Source organism: Haemorhous mexicanus, chromosome 1, assembly GCF_027477595.1.
Source record: "Haemorhous mexicanus isolate bHaeMex1 chromosome 1, bHaeMex1.pri, whole genome shotgun sequence".
Lineage (NCBI taxonomy): Eukaryota > Metazoa > Chordata > Aves > Passeriformes > Fringillidae > Haemorhous > Haemorhous mexicanus.
In genome coordinates, this window is record NC_082341.1 from 54,404,269 (window position 1) to 54,427,688 (window position 23,420).

A 23,420-nucleotide genomic window follows, 5' to 3' on the forward strand; every position below is an offset into this window, starting at 1 on the left:
GAGGTTGAAGGCAGATAGGAGGAGGCTTCGTCCACAGACCCACTGCAGCCATGACCACAGCTGTGACCGCAGCCTTGCACTCTTTTTCCCTGGAAAGTCTGAAGGAGGATCTGGGTCCTTGAAGTAGTGTGGTGTTTCTGTGCTTCTTATGGGTTGTGCATTTTCACCATTTTGTTCTTTATTGATGCTGTGACAGCTTACTGTTTGTCAGTATCCTAGGCACAAAGGAGAGGATCTGGTAAGATTGAGCTTGTGCTTCATGGATGTCCTGGCCAAGAGTGGAGACATGGTGATAATCAGCAGTTTAAATGCTATATTTTAGACACTGGACAAGGTCCTGAAAGTAATGAGTTGAGGTTCACCTTCAACTGAGCTCAGCATGCTTGGTATGCTTCTGTTAGAGTTCTTTTTCCTTTCTGCTTCTTCTATGAAAGAAAGCTTATTAGATAGGGTTGGGGTTTTTTCAGTACAACAAAGCAGACCTGTTAGCTAAAATGCTGCCAGACTAATGTGTTAAATATTAGTCATCTCTAAAGCATGTGTCTAAAACTAATCCTTCTGTTTTATTTGATAACTGCTAAAATGCCTTCTGAAATAGATGGGGGAAGTGTCAAAAGAGGGGTTAAAAATAATGTACTGTGTCTACGGATAGCCCTTTGCTATGGGTGGTTGTAAATCCTATGAGTGTCAGAGCTGGCTTGAGGAGGTAGGTGCTAGATAGTGTGTAGTTGAGGAGTACACCCTGCATCAGACTGAAGGCTTGATCTTTTACCCTTGATAATGTCAGAGGTGTGGGAGTTTGTTGTCCTGTGGAAACCCAGCAAAACTGGATAAACCCAGCAAAATTTTGAAAAACACTTTTTCCAAATTTGTGCAGACAGTTGTATTATCTTGAGAAGATCCACAGCTCTCGCCCCCCTCAGAAGGTACATGCCTTCTTCCCACAAAGTGACAGAGCCAATGCCTAGACTGGGAGATGGTTATGGGTATTTAGTGCCTTCTGCCAGTCCAGAGCTGGGAAGAAATGTCATCATGGGAAATTTCTCCGTGTGTACTGGTCTCCAATTTCTCGACATGGTGGCCTTCCAAAAGTTTCACAAAGAGGACCAGTATTGAGAAAATAAAACACAGAGAAAAGACCCTTTTGTTTCAGTAGACATCAGATGTGGGAGCCCAGGAGTCACAGAGGTTCAGCCAGGGACCTACAATGGTACAGCCAAAAAGCACAGTAAACCCACTAAGGTGGGAATAGGCATGAGTTGGTTCCCCTTTCTCTGGGAAATGCAGTCTACAAGGAATTGTTTATGGCCCGGAAGAGAGAGCTAGTGCTGGTATTGGTGATGGGCTCCCTCTGGTGCCTCATTCCCAAGGGGAGTAATGCCCTTAGAGACCCAAGCATAGAAGACTGCCTGGTGCCAAGTGGCAGAACTTGCTGGGGGGGGCCTGGGGAGCTGCCACAGAGTTCTTTCTAAACTCTGCACAGCACCATCCCTGGCCATCCCTTGCTATTGAGCTGGACTGATTTAGAACAGTGATGAGAGTTGGGAAGGATGGGCAGGGTAGACTGGTATGGCCACTTTTGGGGCCCACCTAGGAAGCCTGGAAAGCTTCTTCCCCCAAGATGTGGGCCACAAAGGCCATTTTGTGGAGCATGAGCAGCAGTACCTGGCCAAAATGGCACAAAGAAGCCCTGACAACAGGCCATTGCTCAATGCTGCAGAAGAAGGTAAAAAAACACCTGAGGACACTTGATAATCCATCATGGAAAAAAAAAAAAAGCCATTCTCTCCCAAGCTTCAGGGTATGAGAGGCCATCTTCATGGGGCATGAGCAGCAGGCAGCAACCCAGCCAAAAGAGACTGAAGAAGCCCTAAGCAGTGGTCACGCTCAGTGCAGCACAGGAAGGTAAAATAACCTCAGGTACCATTATCAATCTGTCCCAGAAGAAAATTCCTTCCTTATCTCAGTGCTGGTGACCAGCTATTCCCTGACCACTTGAGTGAGACCTTCCATTTCCTTGTCATGTAGGGTGCTAAACCAGTCAGGAGATGTCCAAGATATATTCTGACTCAACATCTCAGAGGCTTGTGAGAGTAGCCACATGGCCCCAGCCTAATGGATCTTGGAGACAACATTCCTTTCCATGTCTGGCAGGACACCAGTGGGTTTTCCAAAGCACTGGAATTCCTTGTGACACCTCTGCACCCTATATCTTACAGCTGCTGCCCTATCTCTGCAGGGCATGAGAATAGAAAGCTCGGCAGTGGTCTTCCTGAAGGGATCCTCTTGGTCTTGCCAGTGGTCTCCAGCACATAAGGGCTTGAGAGCCTTGGGCACCTCCTCATGTTCTAGATCTTGGCACTACCAGCAGCCCCTTCCCCTTCCCTTTTTCCGTCTTGGCTCTAGTTCGGGTGTCCCGATCATTTTCTGTGCCTCCCTGACAGCCTTCTGAGGAGGGAGGGTGCCCTGGCTGACGTCGAGAAAGGAGAGCAGAAAGTGACGGTGGACAGGGAGGAGAGCTGGGTGTAGGCTGAGGCCGTGGTTCTTCTGATAAAGCAGCTGTCCCGCTGCCCGCTCCGCCCGCAGCTGCAGCAGGATTTGCAGCAGAAGATGCCGCGGGTATGGCCTTGCGGCTCCAGAGGCCCATGGCCGTGCCCAGAAGTCCAAAAGCAAGCAGTTGCCACGTACAGTGGGATGTGTGGGGAGAGGGAAAAGACAGCAGGAGAAGGCGGAGAAAGCAGCCCTCAGAGACTGTGTCAAACAAACAACAATTTATTTCCTTTTTCTACTATCAAGGGTTCTTGGCTTGCGCCGCCGCCGCCGGGACGGCCTCTTCGGGGGCTGGGGAGATTCCTGAGGGCCAGAGGCCCTCCTCTTTGCTGGGCGCCGGGGCCCCTCGGGCGAGCGGTCCCTGTCCCGGCCAGGGGCGGAAGGGCTGCGGCTGCGGCCCTGGCCAGAGGGGCCGCCTGCTGCTGCTGCCCCGCTGCCTGGCCCCTCCTGGGGCTGCCCCCGCTCTGCAGGGACGGGCGCGGATGGAGAACGCCCGGGCCCCCCGCGGAGGGTGGCTTCCATGGTTCCAACGTCCGCTTCCACATTGGAGACTACAGGGCTGCAGGAGGAGGCCAGGGTGGGGGTGGGAGTCCCCTGGGGGGATGCAGAGGGGCCAGGGAGGGCTGTGGAACCCTCTTCCTCCTCCTCCTGCTCCTGCTCCTCCTCCTCCTCCTGCTCCTCCTCCGCATGGAAGTTCAGGAGGTTCATCTGCCGCAGGATCTCATCACTGCACCTGTCAGCGGCTATGTCGATGAGCCGGCGCACAAATGCCACCGTCTGCTCCTGCAGCAGGGGGTGCAGCTCCCGGACCAAGGCCTCCTCACTCAGCCCATAGCGGCACAAATTGGCTATGATGGCACTCTGTGCCAGAGCCACCTCCCACCAGCGGGTCCTGAGCAGCTCGGATAGCTCCTGGTTCAGCCAAGGCAGCAGGGGCTCGAGGATTTCTGAGCACTCCTGGAAAAAACCTGCCCAGGCCTCAAGTGGGTAGCCACCTACATAAGCCCTGGGCATCGGCTCTGCAGCCCCCTGCTCATCCTGGTGGTGAGCAGCTGATGAGTCTGAGGGGCTTGGAAGAACTATCTCCAGAAAGTCTTCCTCTGACCGAACAGAGTAAATGATGCTGCTGATAGCCTGCCTGCACAGGGGGCACGATGGTTTTGTCTTGGCCCATCGCACAATGCAGCCCAGGCAGAACAGGTGGACACAGGGTGTCACAGAAGCGATTTCACCTGGAATGTCACGGCAGATGGGGCAGTTCCACTCTGTCTCCGTGGCCATGTTTGCGTGTTGCAGCAGAGCTGGGGACAGCAGCTGCTCCCTCTTGTTGGTGTGACACGCTGAAAAATGGTCACTTGCTGTCCCAGGGAGATGGGCAGGTGGAAGAAATGCCCAGGCCCCCTCTAGAAGGATGCACTCACAGCTCCCCAAACACCATCCCTCACCCCAGGGCCACCCGGTAGGCATGTTTCCTGCACTGCTCACCTGCACTGCTGCATGCACCACCCACAGTACTTGGCTTCCTGAACCAGACAGGGCTAATGAAACAGGCAAAGTCTTGTGAATGAGAACTGAGAGTTGCTGACAGCAGCTCCCAATGACCTCATGGGCTTCCAGTCTTCCCAGGCACACTTGCCAGGAGCCCAGGCACAAGTGAGTCTGAGCCAGGCTCTGCCCATGCCCAAATATAAGCCGTGAGGGATGTGAGGTCACAGTGCATTGCTCACTTATGTTGCCATCCATGGAGTCTGTGGACTGCTGATGTCACGGTCCCCTGTTCTGTACTGGCAACCTTGACTGCCTTCCAAATCTGCCATAGCAGGCCTTTCTCCCCTGCAGGTACATGGCATCAGGAGAAAAAATGGGGTGCATGGGCCATGTTGTGCCATTATTTGTTTGTGCCTCTGACTTTTACAATAATTTGGAGCCATTAGTCCAAGCACTTCTCCTTTAGAAGCACATTACCTGCTAGTTTTACATTTTTGTGATGGGAGGGTGCTGTGTACATCAGGCACATGGGCTGGCCTATTTAAATCTGGCGAGATGACAGCCTGTATTCTCTATTCTCAATGCTGCTTGCCTGCACCACTCAGAGAGGTAAGCACATCCTAATATTTCATGCCAGTCTCTGCACAAACTTCTTGCCAGGTTGTTTTTAAATTCAGATTTTTTTTCTTCTCTACAGCCCCATTGGATTGGGGTTGACGGGCACAGTGGTGTGGTCATTATAGCTCAGTGACCATTAAAACCCTCTGCTGCTCTCATCCCATTCAAAAATAAAGTTGAAAATGGATAGATAACTGAAAAATAAGCATCAAGCACAATATTGGGCAAACCACTGAAAAATATGGAGAAAATCTAAACTTCCTGAGTTTTAATCTCCCTCCCTTGTGGTAGGGCTTGCCATAGACTGGGCCACCCAAGCAAAGGCAGGTCTGCCTGTTCTTGCTTTGCTTCCCAAGCTGCTGTGCCTGCAGATTTCAGGGAGCTGTAAATCACTCCAGCCAGGCCTGCAGCTGGGCATTTTCCTTCTCCTTAGGATGTTTTACTAAAACTACTGGGAAGTGATCAGGTGAGTTACAGCTTTAAACCAGCCTGGTAGAGAAGAGGATTTTTCGAGGAGTATTCCTGCCTCATCTTCTCAGGGCTATCTTCTAGTGAAAAAGCCCAAAGCACATCACAGGATCATCCCTACCATCTCAAACCTAAAAATACATAACCTCAATTAGTGCCAGCTGAGCAGGAGTTTAGTTCATGTTCGGTGTGAAGTGAAACTTCTAAAAGCCAAGTTCCTGCTGCTTTGATGAATGAGCCCAGTATCCACAGTTCCCTGTTGGAGGGAGGCAGATGTGTATGTTGGTCTGAGCTTTTTCTTGGCTCTTCCCCTGCACTGACCCCCTTCAGTGCTGAGGGCAGCATCAGACTCTCCCCTGGCCCCTCCCTGTGCCTAGGCTGTTGTCATTTTTAAGGGCAGAGTTAAAAAAGAGCAAAGAGTAAAAAAAAAAAACAACCAATAATATATCTCTTTGGATCAGAAACTTACCTGAGCATCCTTGGAGACTCTATCTATTGTGCCACTGGCACTTGGCCTAGCTGACCCTGGGTTGTCCTGTCCAGCTGTCTCTGGTTAACAAGCAGGATGGCATGTGGCTCTCTAAGGAGATTTGTGTTTCCACTGGGTCCATTAATTCCAAAGTCCATTTTCAGAATGGCCAATCAGTAGCACCAAGGTCAAGAAGGAATCTTCCTCCAGGGCAGATTGGCATTGGTTCCCAGAGAGTTTTGCCTTCCTCTGCAGCACTGAGCATGACCACTGTTCAGCACTCCTTCAGCTCGGTTGCTCAGTTGCTGCCTGCTGCTCATGCCCCGTGAAGATGGCCTGTCATGCCCTGCAGCTGTGGGCAAGAAGCTTTACCCCTAGGGTGGGCCCCAAGGGTGGCCTGGGGGTTGCTTCTTGTCCTCCTGTAGCACTGGGCACAGCCCTGTGTCAGGGCTCCTCCTCTGCAACTCCATTCTTGCCTGCTGCCCTCACACCTCCAAGGCACCACTTGTGCCCTGGCTCTCTCTGGCTCTATTGCCCATTGCAAGCTTGGAGTGGGGCTGAGCTCTGCTCTTCCCTTGGCTCCATTTCCTGAGGGATTCTTGCATATATCCAGAGCAGCCACTTCTCAGTTCTCCTGCCTGCAAGCACAGGACAGACACAAGAGTTCTTTTCATGCATTCTTGACCTGAGAGCACAGCAATGAAGCAATCTTGGAAGGCAAAAAGTATGTTTGTCATTGATATATGTTACACTTTGGAACACGACCAAGACAGTACACACCTCGTGTTGTTGCTTCTGATTCTCATTCTTCATGTTCTCAACCTTCAGGAAATAGGACCTGCTGGGCCTGTATCCCTGCTGCTACATTCTGTAACTCTGTCACTTGCCTTTGCCGTACTACAGAGGATTTTTCAAGCTAAACTGAAGAACACAGCCTGCTCCTGGCTTCACATGCACATTGTGGTAATGGTTGTGAGCATCAGCTCTGAAACTGATTCAGACAAACAAAAATTAAAATAATATCCTATTTCCAGTTATAACCTGTGTGTCGTGTTCTTGAATGTATTTTTGGATCAGAAACTCCCTGGAACATCACGCAAATAACAGTCTCACCATCAGTTGACTCAAGGTGAGTGCAGGACAGAGCAGTTGGGCCATGTTAAACCCAGAGCTCTGCATGACAAGGTCTGACCACGTCTGAGGGCTCCACCCCAGAGAGCAGCTCTGCAGTGCAGGTCCCAGGCCCACCCAGGAGACAGGGGCAGAGATGGGCACACCCACAGCAGGGTTCAGGCAGGGAGCTCAGGCAAGGACTGAAGGTCCCAGGCAGAGGTGGGACATGTCCCTGGGCCCTTGGCAGGAGGTGGTGGGGCTGGGGGTCCCAGTCCCTGCCACTGAGCCCTGTGAGCACCACCAGGACCCTGTCAGGACTAAACTTCAGTGCTCCTGTGCTCTTCTTCAGACACTGGTGGTGGGACATTTTGGAGACACAGTATTGGACAAGATGGACCTTCCCTCTGAGGGAGTGCTGCTGTCCTCAGGCTCTTGTGTTTTAGCATGTTCTTCCATAGAAGACAGACCAGACATTTCTAAAAATGAGTACAAGGAGCAAAAAAGAATATTCATGGGGAAATGAACAGGTATTGTTCACCTCCAAGTGGTTTGCAACCATTTAGGTGAGAAACACATCCTGCACCAGACTAAAGGCTTGATCTTTGAGCCTTGCTGGTGTCAGTGATGTGGTGGTTTGCCACCCTGTGAAAACCTATCTCAGTTGAGCACTCATGAATTTCAAAAAAACACATGCCACTTGCTTTTTTGCAAATTTGTGCAGATGGTCCCTTTGTCTTGAGATATACACCTCCTTCCCACAAGGTGACAGAGCCAGTGCCTAGGCTGGGAGATGGTGATGGGTATTCAGTGCCTTCTGCTAGTGCAGGGCTGGGAAGAATTGTCTTCAGAGATTTCCCAGTGTGTACTGGGAGGGAAAGATGAGATACAGAAAAGAAAGAAGAAAAGGGAAGGTTTCGGGAAGGTTTCGGGAAGGTTTCGGGAAGGGAAGGTTTGGGAGGGTTTGGGAAGGTTTGGGAAGGTTTGGGAAGGGAAGGGAAGGGAAGGGAAGGGAAGGGAAGGGAAGGGAAGGGAAGGGAAGGGAAGGGAAGGGAAGGGAAGGGAAGGGAAGGGAAGGGAAGGGAAGGGAAGGGAAGGGAAGGGAAGGGAAGGGAAGGGAAGGGAAGGGAAGGGAAGGGAAGGGAAGGGAAGGGAAGGGAAGGGAAGGGAAGGGAAGGGAAGGGAAGGGAAGGGAAGGGAAGGGAAGGGAAGGGAAGGGAAGGGAAGGGAAGGGAAGGGAAGGGAAGGTTTGGGAAGGTTTGGGAAGGTTTGGGAAGGTTTGGGAAGGTTTGGGAAGGTTTGGGAAGGTTTGGGAAGGTTTGGGAAGGGAAGGGAAGGGAAGGGAAGGGAAGGGAAGGGAAGGGAAGGTTTGGGAAGGTTTGGGAAGGTTTGGGAAGGGAAGGGAAGGGAAGGGAAGGGAAGGGAAGGGAAGGGAAGGGAAGGGAAGGGAAGGGAAGGGAAGGGAAGGGAAGGGAAGGGAAGGTTTCAAGAAGGGAAGGTTTCGGGAAGGGAAGGTTTCGGGAAGGGAAGGTTTCGGGAAGGGAAGGTTTCGGGAAGGTTTCGGGAAGGGAATGTTTCAGGAAGGGAAGGGAAGGTTTCGGGAAGGGAAGGTTTCGGGAAGGTTTCGGGAAGGTTTCGGGAAAGTTTCGGGAAGGGAAGGTTTCGGGAAGGGAAGGTTTCGGGAAGGGAAGGTTTCGGGAAGGGAAGGGAAGGTTTCGGGAAGGGAAGGTTTCGGGAAGGTTTCGGGAAGGTTTCGGGAAGGGAAGGTTTCGGGAAGGGAAGGGAAGGTTTCGGGAAGGTTTCGGGAAGGGAAGGTTTCGGGAAGGGAAGGTTTCGGGAAGGGAAGGTTTCGGGAAGGGAAGGTTTCGGGAAGGGAAGGTTTCGGGAAGGTTTCGGGAAGGTTTCGGGAAGGTTTCGGGAAGGGAAGGTTTGGGAAGGTTTGGGAAGGTTTGGGAAGGTTTGGGAAGGTTTGGGAAGGTTTGGGAAGGGAAGGGAAGGGAAGGGAAGGGAAGGGAAGGGAAGGGAAGGGAAGGGAAGGGAAGGGAAGGGAAGGGAAGGGAAGGGAAGGGAAGGGAAGGGAAGGGAAGGGAAGGGAAGGGAAGGGAAGGGAAGGGAAGGGAAGGGAAGGGAAGGGAAGGGAAGGGAAGGGAAGGGAAGGGAAGGGAAGGGAAGGGAAGGTTTGGGAAGGTTTGGGAAGGGAAGGTTTGGGAAGGGAAGGTTTGGGAAGGTTTGGGAAGGTTTGGGAAGGTTTGGGAAGGTTTGGGAAGGTTTGGGAAGGTTTGGGAAGGTTTGGGAAGGGAAGGGAAGGGAAGGGAAGGGAAGGGAAGGGAAGGGAAGGGAAGGGAAGGGAAGGGAAGGGAAGGGAAGGGAAGGGAAGGTTTGGGAAGGGAAGGGAAGGTTTGGGAAGGTTTGGGAAGGTTTGGGAAGGTTTGGGAAGGTTTGGGAAGGTTTGGGAAGGTTTGGGAAGGTTTGGGAAGGGAAGGGAAGGGAAGGGAAGGTTTGGGAAGGGAAGGGAAGGTTTGGGAAGGGAAGGGAAGGTTTGGGAAGGTTTGGGAAGGTTTGGGAAGGTTTGGGAAGGTTTGGGAAGGGAAGGGAAGGTTTGGGAAGGGAAGGTTTGGGAAGGGAAGGTTTGGGAAGGTTTGGGAAGGTTTGGGAAGGTTTGGGAAGGTTTGGGAAGGTTTGGGAAGGGAAGGTTTGGGAAGGGAAGGTTTGGGAAGGGAAGGTTTGGGAAGGGAAGGTTTGGGAAGGGAAGGGAAGGGAAGGGAAGGGAAGGGAAGGGAAGGGAAGGGAAGGGAAGGGAAGGGAAGGGAAGGGAAGGGAAGGGAAGGGAAGGGAAGGGAAGGGAAGGGAAGGGAAGGGAAGGGAAGGGAAGGGAAGGGAAGGGAAGGGAAGGGAAGGGAAGGGAAGGGAAGGGAAGGGAAGGGAAGGGAAGGGAAGGGAAGGGAAGGGAAGGTTTGGGAAGGGAAGGTTTGGGAAGGTTTGGGAAGGTTTGGGAAGGTTTGGGAAGGGAAGGTTTGGGAAGGTTTGGGAAGGTTTGGGAAGGTTTGGGAAGGTTTGGGAAGGTTTGGGAAGGGAAGGGAAGGTTTGGGAAGGTTTGGGAAGGTTTGGGAAGGTTTGGGAAGGTTTGGGAAGGTTTGGGAAGGTTTGGGAAGGGAAGGGAAGGTTTGGGAAGGGAAGGGAAGGGAAGGGAAGGGAAGGGAAGGGAAGGGAAGGGAAGGGAAGGGAAGGGAAGGGAAGGGAAGGGAAGGGAAGGGAAGGGAAGGGAAGGGAAGGGAAGGGAAGGGAAGGGAAGGGAAGGGAAGGGAAGGGAAGGGAAGGGAAGGGAAGGGAAGGGAAGGGAAGGGAAGGGAAGGGAAGGGAAGGGAAGGGAAGGGAAGGGAAGGGAAGGGAAGGGAAGGTTTGGGGAAGGTTTGGGAAGGTTTGGGAAGGTTTGGGAAGGTTTGGGAAGGGAAGGTTTGGGAAGGGAAGGTTTGGGAAGGTTTGGGAAGGTTTGGGAAGGTTTGGGAAGGTTTGGGAAGGGAAGGTTTGGGAAGGGAAGGTTTGGGAAGGGAAGGTTTGGGAAGGGAAGGGAAGGTTTGGGAAGGGAAGGGAAGGTTTGGGAAGGGAAGGGAAGGTTTGGGAAGGGAAGGGAAGGTTTGGGAAGGGAAGGGAAGGTTTGGGAAGGGAAGGGAAGGTTTGGGAAGGGAAGGTTTGGGAAGGGAAGGTTTGGGAAGGGAAGGTTTGGGAAGGGAAGGTTTGGGAAGGGAAGGTTTGGGAAGGTTTGGGAAGGTTTGGGAAGGTTTGGGAAGGTTTGGGAAGGTTTGGGAAGGTTTGGGAAGGTTTGGGAAGGTTTGGGAAGGTTTGGGAAGGTTTGGGAAGGGAAGGGAAGGGAAGGGAAGGGAAGGGAAGGGAAGGGAAGGGAAGGGAAGGGAAGGGAAGGGAAGGGAAGGGAAGGGAAGGGAAGGGAAGGGAAGGGAAGGGAAGGGTTTGTTTGTTAATGGCTCCCACTCATGTGAAAAATTGTGTGAAAAATTATTGGTAAAACAGAGATAAAGCAGTGAGACAGTCTGTTGTACATCACACAGGCTGTCTGCTCTGAATATTTGACACTTCTGAAAACTTTCCCCCCATAATTTCTGAGGCAGAATTCTCTACTTTAGGTCTAGGGTTATGGTATCATCTTCCCAGGCAGTATCAAGTTGAGAAAAATGTTAGCTTTTACCCCAAAGTTTGAGTGGGCAATGGCATGAATAATTTTAATTTACTTTTAGAGTTAATAGCTGCCCCAAGAGCAGCAGCTATGAGGACAGCTGGAGGATGACAGATTTCTAGAAGCAGTGTGTCCTGGTTCAGGGCAAATTTGGGAGAGAACCCCCAAAGGGCCCCCCTAGGAAATCGGATTCTACCACCCCTCCCCCAACCGGTCCGGGAGAAAATACCTCCTTGGAAAAAAGTGGAAAAAAACCTGTTTATTAAACAAGAAAACCTAAACAATATTAAACAATAAAACCCCTTGCTGCTCCAAAGGAGATGACAAACCCAGAAAGTCCCCTCCCCAGATTCCAGTTCAGCTCACTCAGTCCCTTATCAGTCCCTCCGGCGCTGGAAATGCCATGGCCCAGGCCCGGCCCGGCCCACCGATGAGAGCTGCTGGTGCTCTTATGGTTGTTCAGTCCAGAGCAGGTGTGAACAGGTCCAGAGAAAGGGGAAAAAAAGGAAAAAAAAGCACAGTCCAGGGAACTTCTTTGCCTCAGCTAGCTAAACTAACTAAAAGCAAAAAAAAAAAAAAAAAAAGAGCCCTGTCCCGCCGTCTGTTCATCCGCAGACAATGCAATCCAGGAGCAGGAATGTGTAGGAGTGAGTTCAGTGTCTGAAAACAAACTGAGTGCCTCCTCTCCACCCCTCAATCCTTGGAGCAAGTCTTAAAGGTGCAAAACTTATTATTCAGCATAAATGGAACGAGACGATTGGGGATAAAAGCATCATATCCTAGGACATTGTGTGAATTCAATTTCTGGTTTCATCTTCTTTGGTATGCTGACCTCTAGGGAAAGTTTTTTGTAAAACGGTTTGCCAGAGCATTTATGTAGGGAGCTATTGTGGCTTCAATCAAGTCACAGACCTTTTCTAGGGACCAGGCATTTGGTGTCAAATCCAAAGTGGGCCCTCACATTAAGCTGCTCCCTAAGGTGGTTCCAGCATGCTTGTGTGAATAAAGGTCTTGGTACACTTAAGTAGGGCTCAGTCAGCAGAGGAAATGCATACTGAGTTAAGAAACAAGGTGATTGTTCTGAATATTTGTGAACTTGATAGTTAAAAATCTGGAAAGTCCTCTGTGCTCTGAGTTTTTGCAGAGCTGCATACACCTTTCCATCCATGGCTAAAACTGCTTTAGCAATGGATCAAATTGCTAAACAATTCAACCACTTAAGTTCTAGCCTGATGGCTTTGGGAAGCATAAATAGATTGTTTTCCCAAAGGAATTGGGGTGTGTGGCAACTGTCTCCCATCAACAGACAATTAAGCTGTTTCAAAAGAGACTGGGCTCAAAAGCCAAAAAGCTTTGATTGACTTGTTTGTTTGTAACTACCTGCACTAGCTCTGTCTCTTAGGGCATATAGTCCTTCCTTCTAGGTGTTTATCTCCTTTCATAGAATCACAGAATGGGCTGGCTCCGAAGGAAACTCAAAGATCATGGAGTTCCAGCCTGCCCACCACGGGCAGGGACACCTTTCCTAGCCTCTAACTAAATTCATAGAGCACTGTGATTTCCTGTCTTTCCTACGCTAGACAAGCCATGCTCTGCCAGTCTCCTCTGAAACTGAGATTTCGGTTCAATAATGATCTTTATAGCTTTTTCTGCTCCTGTTGTGAATTCCTTTTTTTCTGAATAAGAATGATCACAACAGATAGAGACTCAGTGGTCTAACAGTGACTTAAAGACAGCATTAATCCTTCTCAGCTCTTCAAGTGTATGGGTTGTATTTGACATTTCACTGCTAAGTCCACCTGTGTCCCAACCAGACAATACACAGGTCTTTATTCTTCTCTGTTTTTTTCTGACAGCTGAGTTCCCAGATCATTGCAACAGTCTTCTTGTTGAGAACATGGATATAGTTAATCTAGTCAGTTTTTCCACAGGGCCTTGGGAAACATGAATTATTGCACTCTAGTCAATAAACAATCCTAGGACAACATACAAATACAGTTGCAGCAAAGAAATAGCAGAGTTAGTAGCAAAAACTACAGCAAACTACACAAGACAGTGTATGTAGACATCAGACTATTTTTCTAAAATGGTTAGAAGACAAATGAAAGCATACAGTACGTCAGAGAATAAAAATGTCTACTAAGACTTCCATATTTTTCTAAAGAACGAACCAAACAACAGAAAAAAAAAAAACCAAACAAACAAACAAAAAAACCAAAAAAAACCCACCAAGCCAGAAATTTCAATTCCTCTGTGGCTTGGGAGAAATTGTTCTTGCAGGATAAAAAACAGGTTGATGCTGGAAGATTGAAAACAAAATTTCAAAGAACTCTAGGTAGCTGTTACTGCTTGGGAGAAAGAGAAAACCAGACACCTTCCCCCCTCAAAAAAACCTAAACCAAACCAAACCAAAAACCCGAACCAACCAAAGCCATCCTTAAGTAAAAATGCCTACCAAGTCAACAAACAAGCCCTGAGGAATTCTGCTGAAAAAGATCTTCAAACTACTGAAGACTTTACCTATCTCTTTTTATCTTGATGGACTGACAGTTTGTTCTGCATCAGAAGAATATTGCTAAGGACTTATTACACATGGTGGCACAGACAGGACACAGAAACATTTTTAAAAAAGAAGAAGCGCAACAAAAGCCTTAACAAAAAAAGAAATGGTACCATTGTCTGTGACGTAGCACAGCTTCCTCCTTACCCGTGACACGCAATTTGTACCAATTTTGTTACAATAAAGATGGTGAACAGGTGGGAACAGAACAGAACAGTCAGAACAGACCTAATGTGCTTAATGTGCAGATATGACAAAGTATTTGAATGTAAAACAGAATATGAGTTGAGGGCTTTTTTTTTCTTAAATACAATTAAATTACCTAAGGGTTAGTCTAAGTTTCCTTAATGGGATGATTGGTAGGGAAGTGCTTTTCCAAAGGCTCAGTTTCTAGAGCTGGCATGAAAATACTTTTGGAGATGATAGTGTTTTGGCTGCAACTTTCCAGGTGTGTTTTTCTCTAGTGTTTTACCACCTGCTGACCATGTAGTAATACCTTGCAAGATATGAGATCCCTGCAACCAACATTCCTATGGCACAAGGTTTCAGTTTGTTGTGGAACAAACAACTTTAGAGAGTACTGGTTCTCACACCACTGCAGGTGCTACTGCCAAAACCTAATCTGGAACTCCTCTCCCTAATTTGCTCTTCCACACTAAACCTTGTGGAAATAAGCTGTAATATATCTTGAATTTTCTGGCTCTTTGTGAATCCAACAATTGGCACTATGCCATCACTGTCTTCATGCTTCTGAAAGATTTTATTCTCTGTAAGGAATCTGTTCCAGGTCTGCTTTGTTATGTCAGGAATCTATGGATAGGTTTCCACTGTCAAATCCTATGCTGCCATCACCTGTCAGCTGACATTCTCGCTGTTGGCACATCCCCCTACAACCTGGTGTAGCTCATTTCCAGGCAGAGCAAACCTGCTGTCATTAGCAGCTTTGCTTCTAGTTAAGCTTCTCTGACAAGTCCTGAGGCTTCCTCCAGATGCAGAAACACCAGCACTCTACTGCTAATGACACAGCTCTTTCAAATAACATATCCCTCATCCAGAAATGCCAGGTAATGCTTGGGAATAAATTAGAAATTGCATCCTGTGTTGCTTTGTCCAGACCTGCCCTGTGTAATTGTTCATGGTCTCTACAGCTGCTCTGCGATGTGGAGTTGTTGGCTTTCTGGGTTTTGTTTTTTTTTTCCAACGTGCCAGAGGCCTGACAGCACATTGGCTTTGCTGAGTGTGCTGCAACAGCCCTGGAGAACCTCTTCATAGTTGCTGAATATTCACATACGAGGTAAGCAGAAAAGGATGTCAGGAAAGCTGAGAGCAGCCCCCAGACCACTACAGAAAGATAAGCTATTCCCCAAAAGTAGGGAGATGCACTGTATTTCCATAGGGCACAGCATGCTGATAAAAACCCACAATTTCACAAAGTATGAATGCAGTCACTGCCTAGGTTAGAGTAATCCTTCTTGGACAGGGACCTTCTCTCCTGAAATGGCAGGTGGGCCAGCACCATCCTGTGGCATATAGTTAGAAAACAGAAAACAAGCAACTTGGTTGTTCTCCAAGTAATTCACATCTTAAGAGGAAGCCTGAAGGAAAGAGCAGGTGCCTCTGTGTGTGTGTGTACAACTAGAGAAATATGTGATGAATGCTTTGATGATGTTTGGAAGAAATGTGAGTTGGAACAGAGAGGTGAAGGGTGAATTACTAAACACACTTGTGAAAGAAGATTTGCTGGATAGCAGGTGACACACAGCACCTGGACAGGCAGAATATGTTTGCTTGGGTTTAGAAAAGGGGAAGAAAGAGGGATTTTAAGGAGCTGAAATACAACAGTGAAAAACAGGTGGGTTCCTTTGTTTCAGTCTTTGTATTTTACAAACAAATGTAACCAGTATGTATATAAGCTAGCTAACAACAATCAGATAGCAAGGTTGGACAGAAAACTATTAAATCCCTAAGGAAAGACAATAGATTCTGCTTTTAAAGTGCTCACAATGTTCAAGATGGTATAGCAGATGTGCCTAACAGAAGATGGTCAGCATGAGAAGCCGAGTTGAGGCACTCAGCAGTTGCAGCTCCAGTCATGAAATTCAATAAAACCATGAAAAAGCAACTGAACAGAGTAGACAGGAAAAGGAAAAAAAAAGTCTTTCATTAGTGCACGAAATCAGAAAGCTTGGAAGCTTGGAGGGAAACTTAAAATAGCCTAAGTTTCCTAAGTGGTACTTAATTTCAGTAGCGTAAGACAGAAAAAAAAAAAAAAAAGGTACTTTCATGCAGCAGAGAAGTGTCTTCACTGTTTCAGAGTAACACAACTGTTTTATCTGAAGAGGTCTTCTCTCACGCCCCCCAGTCGATAACCAAGGTCTACGTAAAATAAAAGCAGGGAAAACCATCTAGGGACCGGCGATTTTCCTACACCACTTCCCAGAGCCTGAGGCGGCACCTGCACTGCTTCAGCTCACAGAACGAGGTGGGCAGCTATTACAGTGGGTCATCTGGTCCATCCTCCCTGCCCAAGCGGGGTCATCCTAGAGCACATTACACAGGAATGCGTCCAGACGGCTCTGGAGCACCTCCAGTGAGGGACACTCCACACCCTCTCTGAGCCTATTTTGGTGCTCAGTCACCCACACAGTAAAATACTTCTTCCTCGTATTCAGGTGAAACTTCCTGTGCATCGGTTTCTGCCCGTTGCCCCCAGAGAGCACAGGGAAAGAGACACGGAGGGTGGCCGGCGGGCCAAACACCTCTAGGTCGGGCCCCACTCCCACCCCCCGCACCTCACCGGGCGCCATCTTTGGTCTCCGGGCACGGAACAGTCGCCGCCCACGGGGCCCGCGGCACAGTTACCGCGAGAGGAGCAGTTACCGCGAGAGGCGCCGGGGACGGGGGGAAGGGCCGGGTGAAGTCTCGCGAGAGCGGGGCGGCTCTCGGGCATGCGGGTGAAGGCGGCAGCGCCGCGCCCGATTGGCGGGGCGCATTCCCCCTCCCCCGCCAGCTTCCGGCGTCGCGCATGCGCCGCGCGTCGCCGGGCCGTGTCCGTGTCCCCCCCGGTGCGTGTGTCACCCGCGCGCGGCGGCGCTGAGGCCGCGAGAGCGCTCCTGGGCACCGGCGGCGCGGGAGCGGCCCCGACACGTGCAGACCCGCTGGGCAGGAGAACCGGGATCGGAGCCGCGGAGGGCCCCGGATAGTTCGCCCGGAGTCGGCCCGGCCTGGCCTGACCCAGCCGCCCTGCCGGGAGCGGCTGAGGGAAGAAGTGGAGGAGGCCCGCGCCCCGTGCCCGTGTCCCTGCGCGGCGGCGCCCGCGGTCCAGAATGAAGTGAGGAGGAGCCGCCGCCTCCAGGAGACACTTCCGTTTTGCGGGAGAGGCCGCGCCGGCCTGTGGGACGCTGCCGGTGCCGCTCCGCCGCCGCCGCCGCATCGGGCAGCGCGCCCAGCCCCGGCCTCAGCCCGACCCCGTATGTATTGGTGCGGCCCCATGTGAGGCGAGCGGTGCGGGAGCGAGCGAGGCCCCAGCGCGGCCCGCGGGTGTCCGTCCCGGTACGTGTGCGCGGCGCCGCCGGGTCCCCATGGCGCCCTGAGCGCGACGGTGGCGGCGGGTTCCCTGGGCCGCGCCCTCGGCCGTGAGCGAGCTCGATGCCGAGCACCTCGGACGCGGCGGCCGGCGGGAGCGGGGGCAGCCGGGGCTGGAGCAGCGGCGGTGGCGGCAGCACGGCGGTGGAGGCGGCGGCCGACAAGAAGCGGCTGCACCACCGGAGACGGAAGCGCTTCGCGGCCCAGCCGCAGCCGCCGCCGCCGGCCCCGCACCCGCTGCTGTTCCCGTTGCTGCAGCCGCCGCTTCTGCAGCCCCCGCTGCTGCAGCCGCCGCTGCCGCCACAGTCCCTGCTCTTCCTGGCGGCCACCGGCGCCTCCTCCTGTTGCGGGGACGGCGGGGAGCGGAAGCGGCCGCGAGGCAAGCGGCGCTCGGGCTCCCGGCACAAGCGGCGGCGGGGCCGCGGCGGCGGCGGCGGGGGCACCCAGGAAGCGGAGAAGCGGCGCGGTAGCGGCGGGTTGAGCACGCTGGTGGAGGAATACGACGACGTGAGCTCCCAGTCCGAGGGACTGCTGGGCAGCGGCGCGGCCGGCGGGGGCAGCGGCGCGGGCAGCCCGGGCTCCTCCTCGGGCGGTGGGACCCAGCGGCAGCGGGGCGAGGCGGAGCGAAGCGGCCGGTCCCGTCGGGAGCACCGCGGCAGCAGCGGGCGCTCCAAGGAGCGGCACCGAGAGCATCGCCGGCGGGGAGAGGAAAAGGCGCAGCAGGAGGGGACGGCGGCACCGGGCCGCGGGGCATCCGAGCCCTCCTCATCCTCCAAATCCCGCAGCCGCCACAACCACTCTGGGAGCCAAGACCGGGAGGGACTCAAGAGCGGTGGCAGCGACGGCCGCAGGAAGGGCTCCCTCCCCTCGCCCAGCAGCAGCAGGAAAGACCGGGAGAGCAAATCACACCGGAGCCGGACTAAAGCGGCTAAAGAGCCACCGTCGGCGTACAAGGACCCTCCGAAAGCTTACCGAGACGACAAGCTCGAGCCCAAGGCGTACCGGCGGCAGCGCTCATCGCCCAGCCCCGGCCGGGATGACAGCCCTCCTCTGCACCGCTCGTCTCAGAGCCAGCGCAGCCGCAAGTCGCTCAGCCCGGTGGGCGCCCGCTCGCCGCTCAGCCCCTACAGCCGACGCCGATCCCCCAGCTACAGCCGGCACAGCTCGTACGAGCGCGGCGGGGATGTGTCGCCCAGCCCCTACAGCAGCTGGCGCCGGTCGCGAAGCCCCTACAGCCCTGTTATTCGGTAAGTCCGGGCCCGGTGGCGAAGGTGGGATGGCGTGGGGGCCCGCTGTATGGAGGAGGGGAGTAATGGCTGGGGCAGGAATGCAGAAGAGGCCAGGGATTTTTGCATCCAGCAGCAATTCCTCCCTCTTGTCCTTTTGCTGCCAGAAAACTGGGGTGAGGGGCAGGGGAGAGGGAGAAGTACAAAGATCTTCCTGTCCTGTCTCTCGGGGAGAAAAGGAGATGCGGGTGCCTGTAGCACTTCCGTGCCTAGTTTCTCTCCGTGGGAGACCACCTGGCTGGAAAAAGGCTTTTAAATGTTACAAGGTATGAGAACGTTTTCAAGTGAGAGTGACTGAAGGAAGATGCTCCTTTGAGGACAGGTTTTCTAAAGGACCAATTTTGATTTTTAAATCTTTGCTTACAAAGTACAGACGTCCTGGTACCTTTTTATCTATTCTGTTCTTGGGTAAAATAGGATGCATATTGAATATATCTGGGTTTGGTTTAATTTCTCTTAATCTAAAGAGAAAACCAGATGACAGACAATTTGTGTTTACAAGTATTTTCTTGTTCTTTTTAGAGGTCTATAGAAGGACTTGGGCTTTTTGTTTTGCTAGAAAATTGAGTCAGTGTCATGTTTTGATAAATTGTCTCATACTTTACATAAGCTATGAAAATCATAAGCTCTTTTCCTGGTAAGGTTATGCACGTGTATATAATTAATGCATGCTTACAGATAATTTTTCTTTAGTATTAGTGGGAACTCAGGGTGTAAAGGTTGGCATTGCATGAGTTTTTGAATTTTATGTGGAGAGAAAGTGTGGGCTGTATCTTTCTAATTAGATGCAAACTGTGTTGTGGAATTAAAGTTTTTCAGAATATTTTAACCTGCAGAAAAGTACACTGGAAACTTAGAAGCATTTGATTAGTATGTATTTATAACTGAAGATTTTTATTTCCGGTATTGAAGTCGTACTATTGCCTCGTTGTTTGTAGACCTGCTTAAATTCATGTCTGGACTTAAATTTTAAAGGTATCCAGCAATGTGTTGTTCCACTGGCAAGAATTTTGTTTACAAGGCATTACCTGGTGGGTTGTCTGAGAACTGTTCTCTGGTGTTTTTAATAAGCGCTTTGTGTTGATCACCACTTGGGGTATCCTGTAGTGTATCCAGGGAACATGATAAAGCCGCTCCGTGTTTCATTGGGCTCTTGGTAAGGTTTGCTGTCCTGCATGTGCATTAAATGTTGTTTAAAGAACAAAGTAACAAAGCTGTGTCCTACTTTGTTCAAAGGCAGAGCCAAAGCGCCGTGGGATAAGAATAGTGATTGTCTAAAGGTGTGGTTGTATGGAATAATTATGTAAGCAGTAGGGTGTTTCAAGAAGAAAACACTGTTATTGCTCTGAAAACATTGTGCTGTTCTTCTGTGAGATTCTGTTACAAGTGGTTAAAACACACTTTCAAAATTATTTGACTAATAGCATAACAGGATTATTATGTGCATATTTTGATTTAAGCGCCCTAGGAATCAGATTATTTTCTGTAGTTGCTTATATCCTGGAATAAGAAAGCTAATAATGATGCACAGAGTTTTGCATTTAGGAATAGCCAGATTGACAGCCCAGTTAAGTTCAGGGTTCTGTATGCATTGACTAACTGGGCTGTAGGACACTCCGTTTGTTGGAGTGTTCTTTTTCTGTTGGTAGTGGGCCTGTGATTTAAGCACAGAAGTTAAAATCTCCTGATTATTCACTCTGCAGTGAGTAAGTCTTTCTTGAGCCCGCAGATCTGTTTCTAGAAGTTAGCTTTTTTACTTCCCCCCAGTTGAATTGTAATTTGTGCTCAGTTTTTACTTGCTTACAGACAAATGCAGACTGTCAGGAGTTCAGGACAGGAATTGGAATGGCTGAGTGAAAAGGAGAGGTTTCTATATGTAGAAAGAAGGGTCTGTCCTAATGGGGCATTCATTGCAAAAATGTCACTTTCATAGAAAACAAAAGAAACCTAAAGTGTGAAGATAAATTGTTGATAATGTTTACCTGTTGTGGAGAAATGAAGGCCAGTGTTTTTTTCCTTCTGTACAGCTATTGATCATAATGTATATTGCAGTGGCAGTGGGGAAATAGAAGAGTAGGGGTTTATTCTTTTTTTTAGCTATTCAAAACTACGTCATCATAGTTTTGATGTGATCATAGTTTTGTCATCAGTCACTTTTTTGCTTGACTCTCTACTACTTCAACCAAAATGCTGAACATTTTGCTGTCCTGTTTGATAATGGTACAGTGGCCTTAGACTTGATAGAATATTACGGATTCATGAAGGCAACACCTTCTTACAGCACCTGTGTTCTTCATCTGTATCATTTAAAGGCATAATTCTGGGCTTGTATCCAGCTGTAATGGTGTCCAGACAGCAGGGACTTTTTATGTGACTGAGTATTTCAGCCTGCAAGTCTTTTTGCTCTTTCTGTTTTATGTCTCATGTATGTGTCTTCTCTAATGTTATGTAAATTATCCCGTTATTTTAGTATGTAGAAAATTATTACAAAGCAGTTCTAGCATGCTTGGAAAGCCTGTGTGTTTAATGGTGTTTTTTTTTAGTCTAGGTGTCTGAGCTGCTTAGGGAGAAACTTGAGTAAACAGCTGAAGAGAAGCAAGTGAAGTCAGCTTTGCTAGTTTGAAGCGGCAACAGTGCGTTGTTGCTGTGAGGTTTGAATTGCAGTACTGACATAGCTGGTTTTAAGTGATGTTGTTTGCCTGTGGGTTCTAAGGAGAAGCAAAGACACTGGATGTGTGTTCCATACTTGGTGATTACTCTTTAAATGGTGGACTAATTACTTTTTCCATTGTAATAGCAGGGAAAGTTTGTGTTTCAGATAAACTCATTGAGCTGTATTCACTTGTTTGACAAAACTTCTTTACTTGCTGCTGGTGGATTTGTATTACTCTTATTTTCTTGTGGATAGGGAACACAGCAGTTCTGAAGTAGCACATGCATATTTTCAAAATGGAAATTCTTCCAAAAGTATGAGGTATTTATTTCTCTACTGGTAAAATGACTGGATTAAATAAAAAATTCTCAACCAAACCCCAGGGTTGACAAAAGAAACAGACGCAGTCTCTTGCTTCCTACAATTTCATGCTAAACTAGTTTCCAGAGAACTACTTTTTGTAACTTGGATTTGGTCATATGTTATGTGATCACACATTTAAATGAGTTAGCAGTATAGATGAGTAATTGCATTTTTCCAAATTTGGATACACCTACCCATCTGCTTAGATAAAAGTAAGTGGGTGGGGCACTACTAGCATAGTACTACTATGTGCATAGATGTTGCTTATAGGAAAGATACAAGATTTATTTTTATTTTGGTACTAGAGGAAACTCAGTCTCTATTGGTAGCTAGTCTAGTCTGTAGTAGTGAGGCTCTGCAGAATATGGGTCATTTATGTGCAAAATCACAAGTGTAGGGAAAACAGTAAAATATGTATTCAGATAGTAAATGGAGAAGCTGTGGTGCCATGCACTGATATGAAAATGACTTAATTCCAGTAATTCTACTACTTTTGAATTTAAAGGATTAAGAGAGAGTTTGATCCCTACCCCCCCCTTGATTACTAAAGATAGATTTTTAAAAAATATAATTTAAAGCTCTCTCATTTTGTTTAGTAAAACTGTATTTTGCAGGATTTAAAATGAACTACTCTAGGTTTTCAATGTTTCAGGTAGCTAATTTTTCCAGTGTGCGTTGCTGGCCTTTGCCTTTTGCTCATGTGCCTTTCCTTTTTCCATGTTGCTGCTGCTTCTTTCCTTATTTGCATAAAAGAATTTAATTTGAAAAATTTAACTTCAAATGTGTTTAAACACAGATTTTGAGTTGACTTGACTTTTTGCTGGTTGATTTCTTTGTAGACCAAGTTCTCATATGATAATAGAGGGGTTTAAAGCAGGTTCAAGAAACAAATAAAAGCCTAGCTCAGAGTTTTCCAGTTTGTATTAGAGACCCTTTTAAAGACTTACATTTAGTTTGAATCAGGAAGGCAGGTTATGTAGTCTTCATATACAAAGCTGCTGACTAGGAGGTTGGTTGCGGAGCTGCATAGAATGTAATCTTGAACTAGGGGCTAGAGAAAATAAGTAAAATTAATGAATAAGGTATCAAGTGAAAGAATACTTTTACTGTAATGGCTTAAAGAAATGAACTATATGTTTGCCTGCTAGACCAACATGGAAAAGCTATACTATGAGCTAAACTGTTTTGTCAAGGTGGTTAATGTTACCAAGGGGTTATAAACGTCTTGGAAGGCCTGTTGTGAAGTTGATTAAACTTAGGTCTCTCTTCTCAAATACACTTGCTGTGCAGGGAAGGATGGCAGTGCTTAGTAGTCCAGCATTACCTGTGGGTTAAAGAAAGAGCTGGGCTACAGTGGTTGTTTTAACCTCCTTTGGACTGTTAGGTTTCTTGATTTTGCCTTCGTATTTTCATAAATCCCTTTGTGTTATGCACTGTTAAAAGTTACTGGCAAATTTAGTTCCCTTGCTCAGCTCACAGACCCTTATGTATTTCAACTACAAAATTGTTTGCACTTAGGTAACATGTAGCTGGCTACCAGCATGATGGATTGAGTTTGCTCTTAAAGCAGTTAAGAAGAAAAGAGGTTTTCAAGTTAAGAAACATGAGAAGATAAGACATGATCATTCTGATTTGTCAATAAAATGTAACTTTTTTTTTTTGTATTGAGGGGGTACTGAAAGGGGACAGAAAGAAAAGCCTAAAAGTGTAGCATGGCAAGAAAAACCATGTAAGCTGAATGAAATGCATTCCTGGAAATCTGACATAGGTAACAGTTTTCTTTCCTCTCTGGTTTTAAATATCAAGACAGTAAAAGATAGTACTCTAAGCTACTATTTGGAATTCTTTCATTTTTTTCTCGAGAATGTAAGTGGCATTATATCAGTAGACTTTTTTCTTTGTTAAATTAATCTGTAAATTTATTAGTGACCCAGTGAAGTGCAATAAAATCTTGCCTATCAGGAAGGAGAAACATTGTAACAGTTTTGACACCTGTAATTCAAAATGTTTTGATCTCTTTAAGTTTTGTTTTTTTTTTCCTTAAAGTGAGTAAGTACATTGTATGAAGGAGAAAAACAATG

General features: G+C 48.7%; 1 protein-coding gene across 6 annotated transcripts in view; it reads left to right on the forward strand.

The window, feature by feature from the left end:
* The first annotated feature begins 16,478 nt into the window (after positions 1-16,478).
* Positions 16,479-23,420, forward strand: part of CDK13 (cyclin dependent kinase 13) — a 46,865-nt gene continuing 39,923 nt past the window's right edge. For 4 of the 6 annotated variants that reach the window (XM_059849722.1, XM_059849739.1, XM_059849746.1 and 1 more), the window contains exon 1: positions 16,480-18,284. In XM_059849722.1, the coding sequence (XP_059705705.1) occupies positions 17,101-18,284 (1,184 nt within the window). In that variant the 5' untranslated portion in view covers positions 16,480-17,100. Of the gene's footprint in view, positions 18,285-23,420 lie in introns of all 6 variants that reach the window. The other 2 variants (XR_009486956.1, XM_059849729.1) reach the window with 1 other exon arrangement.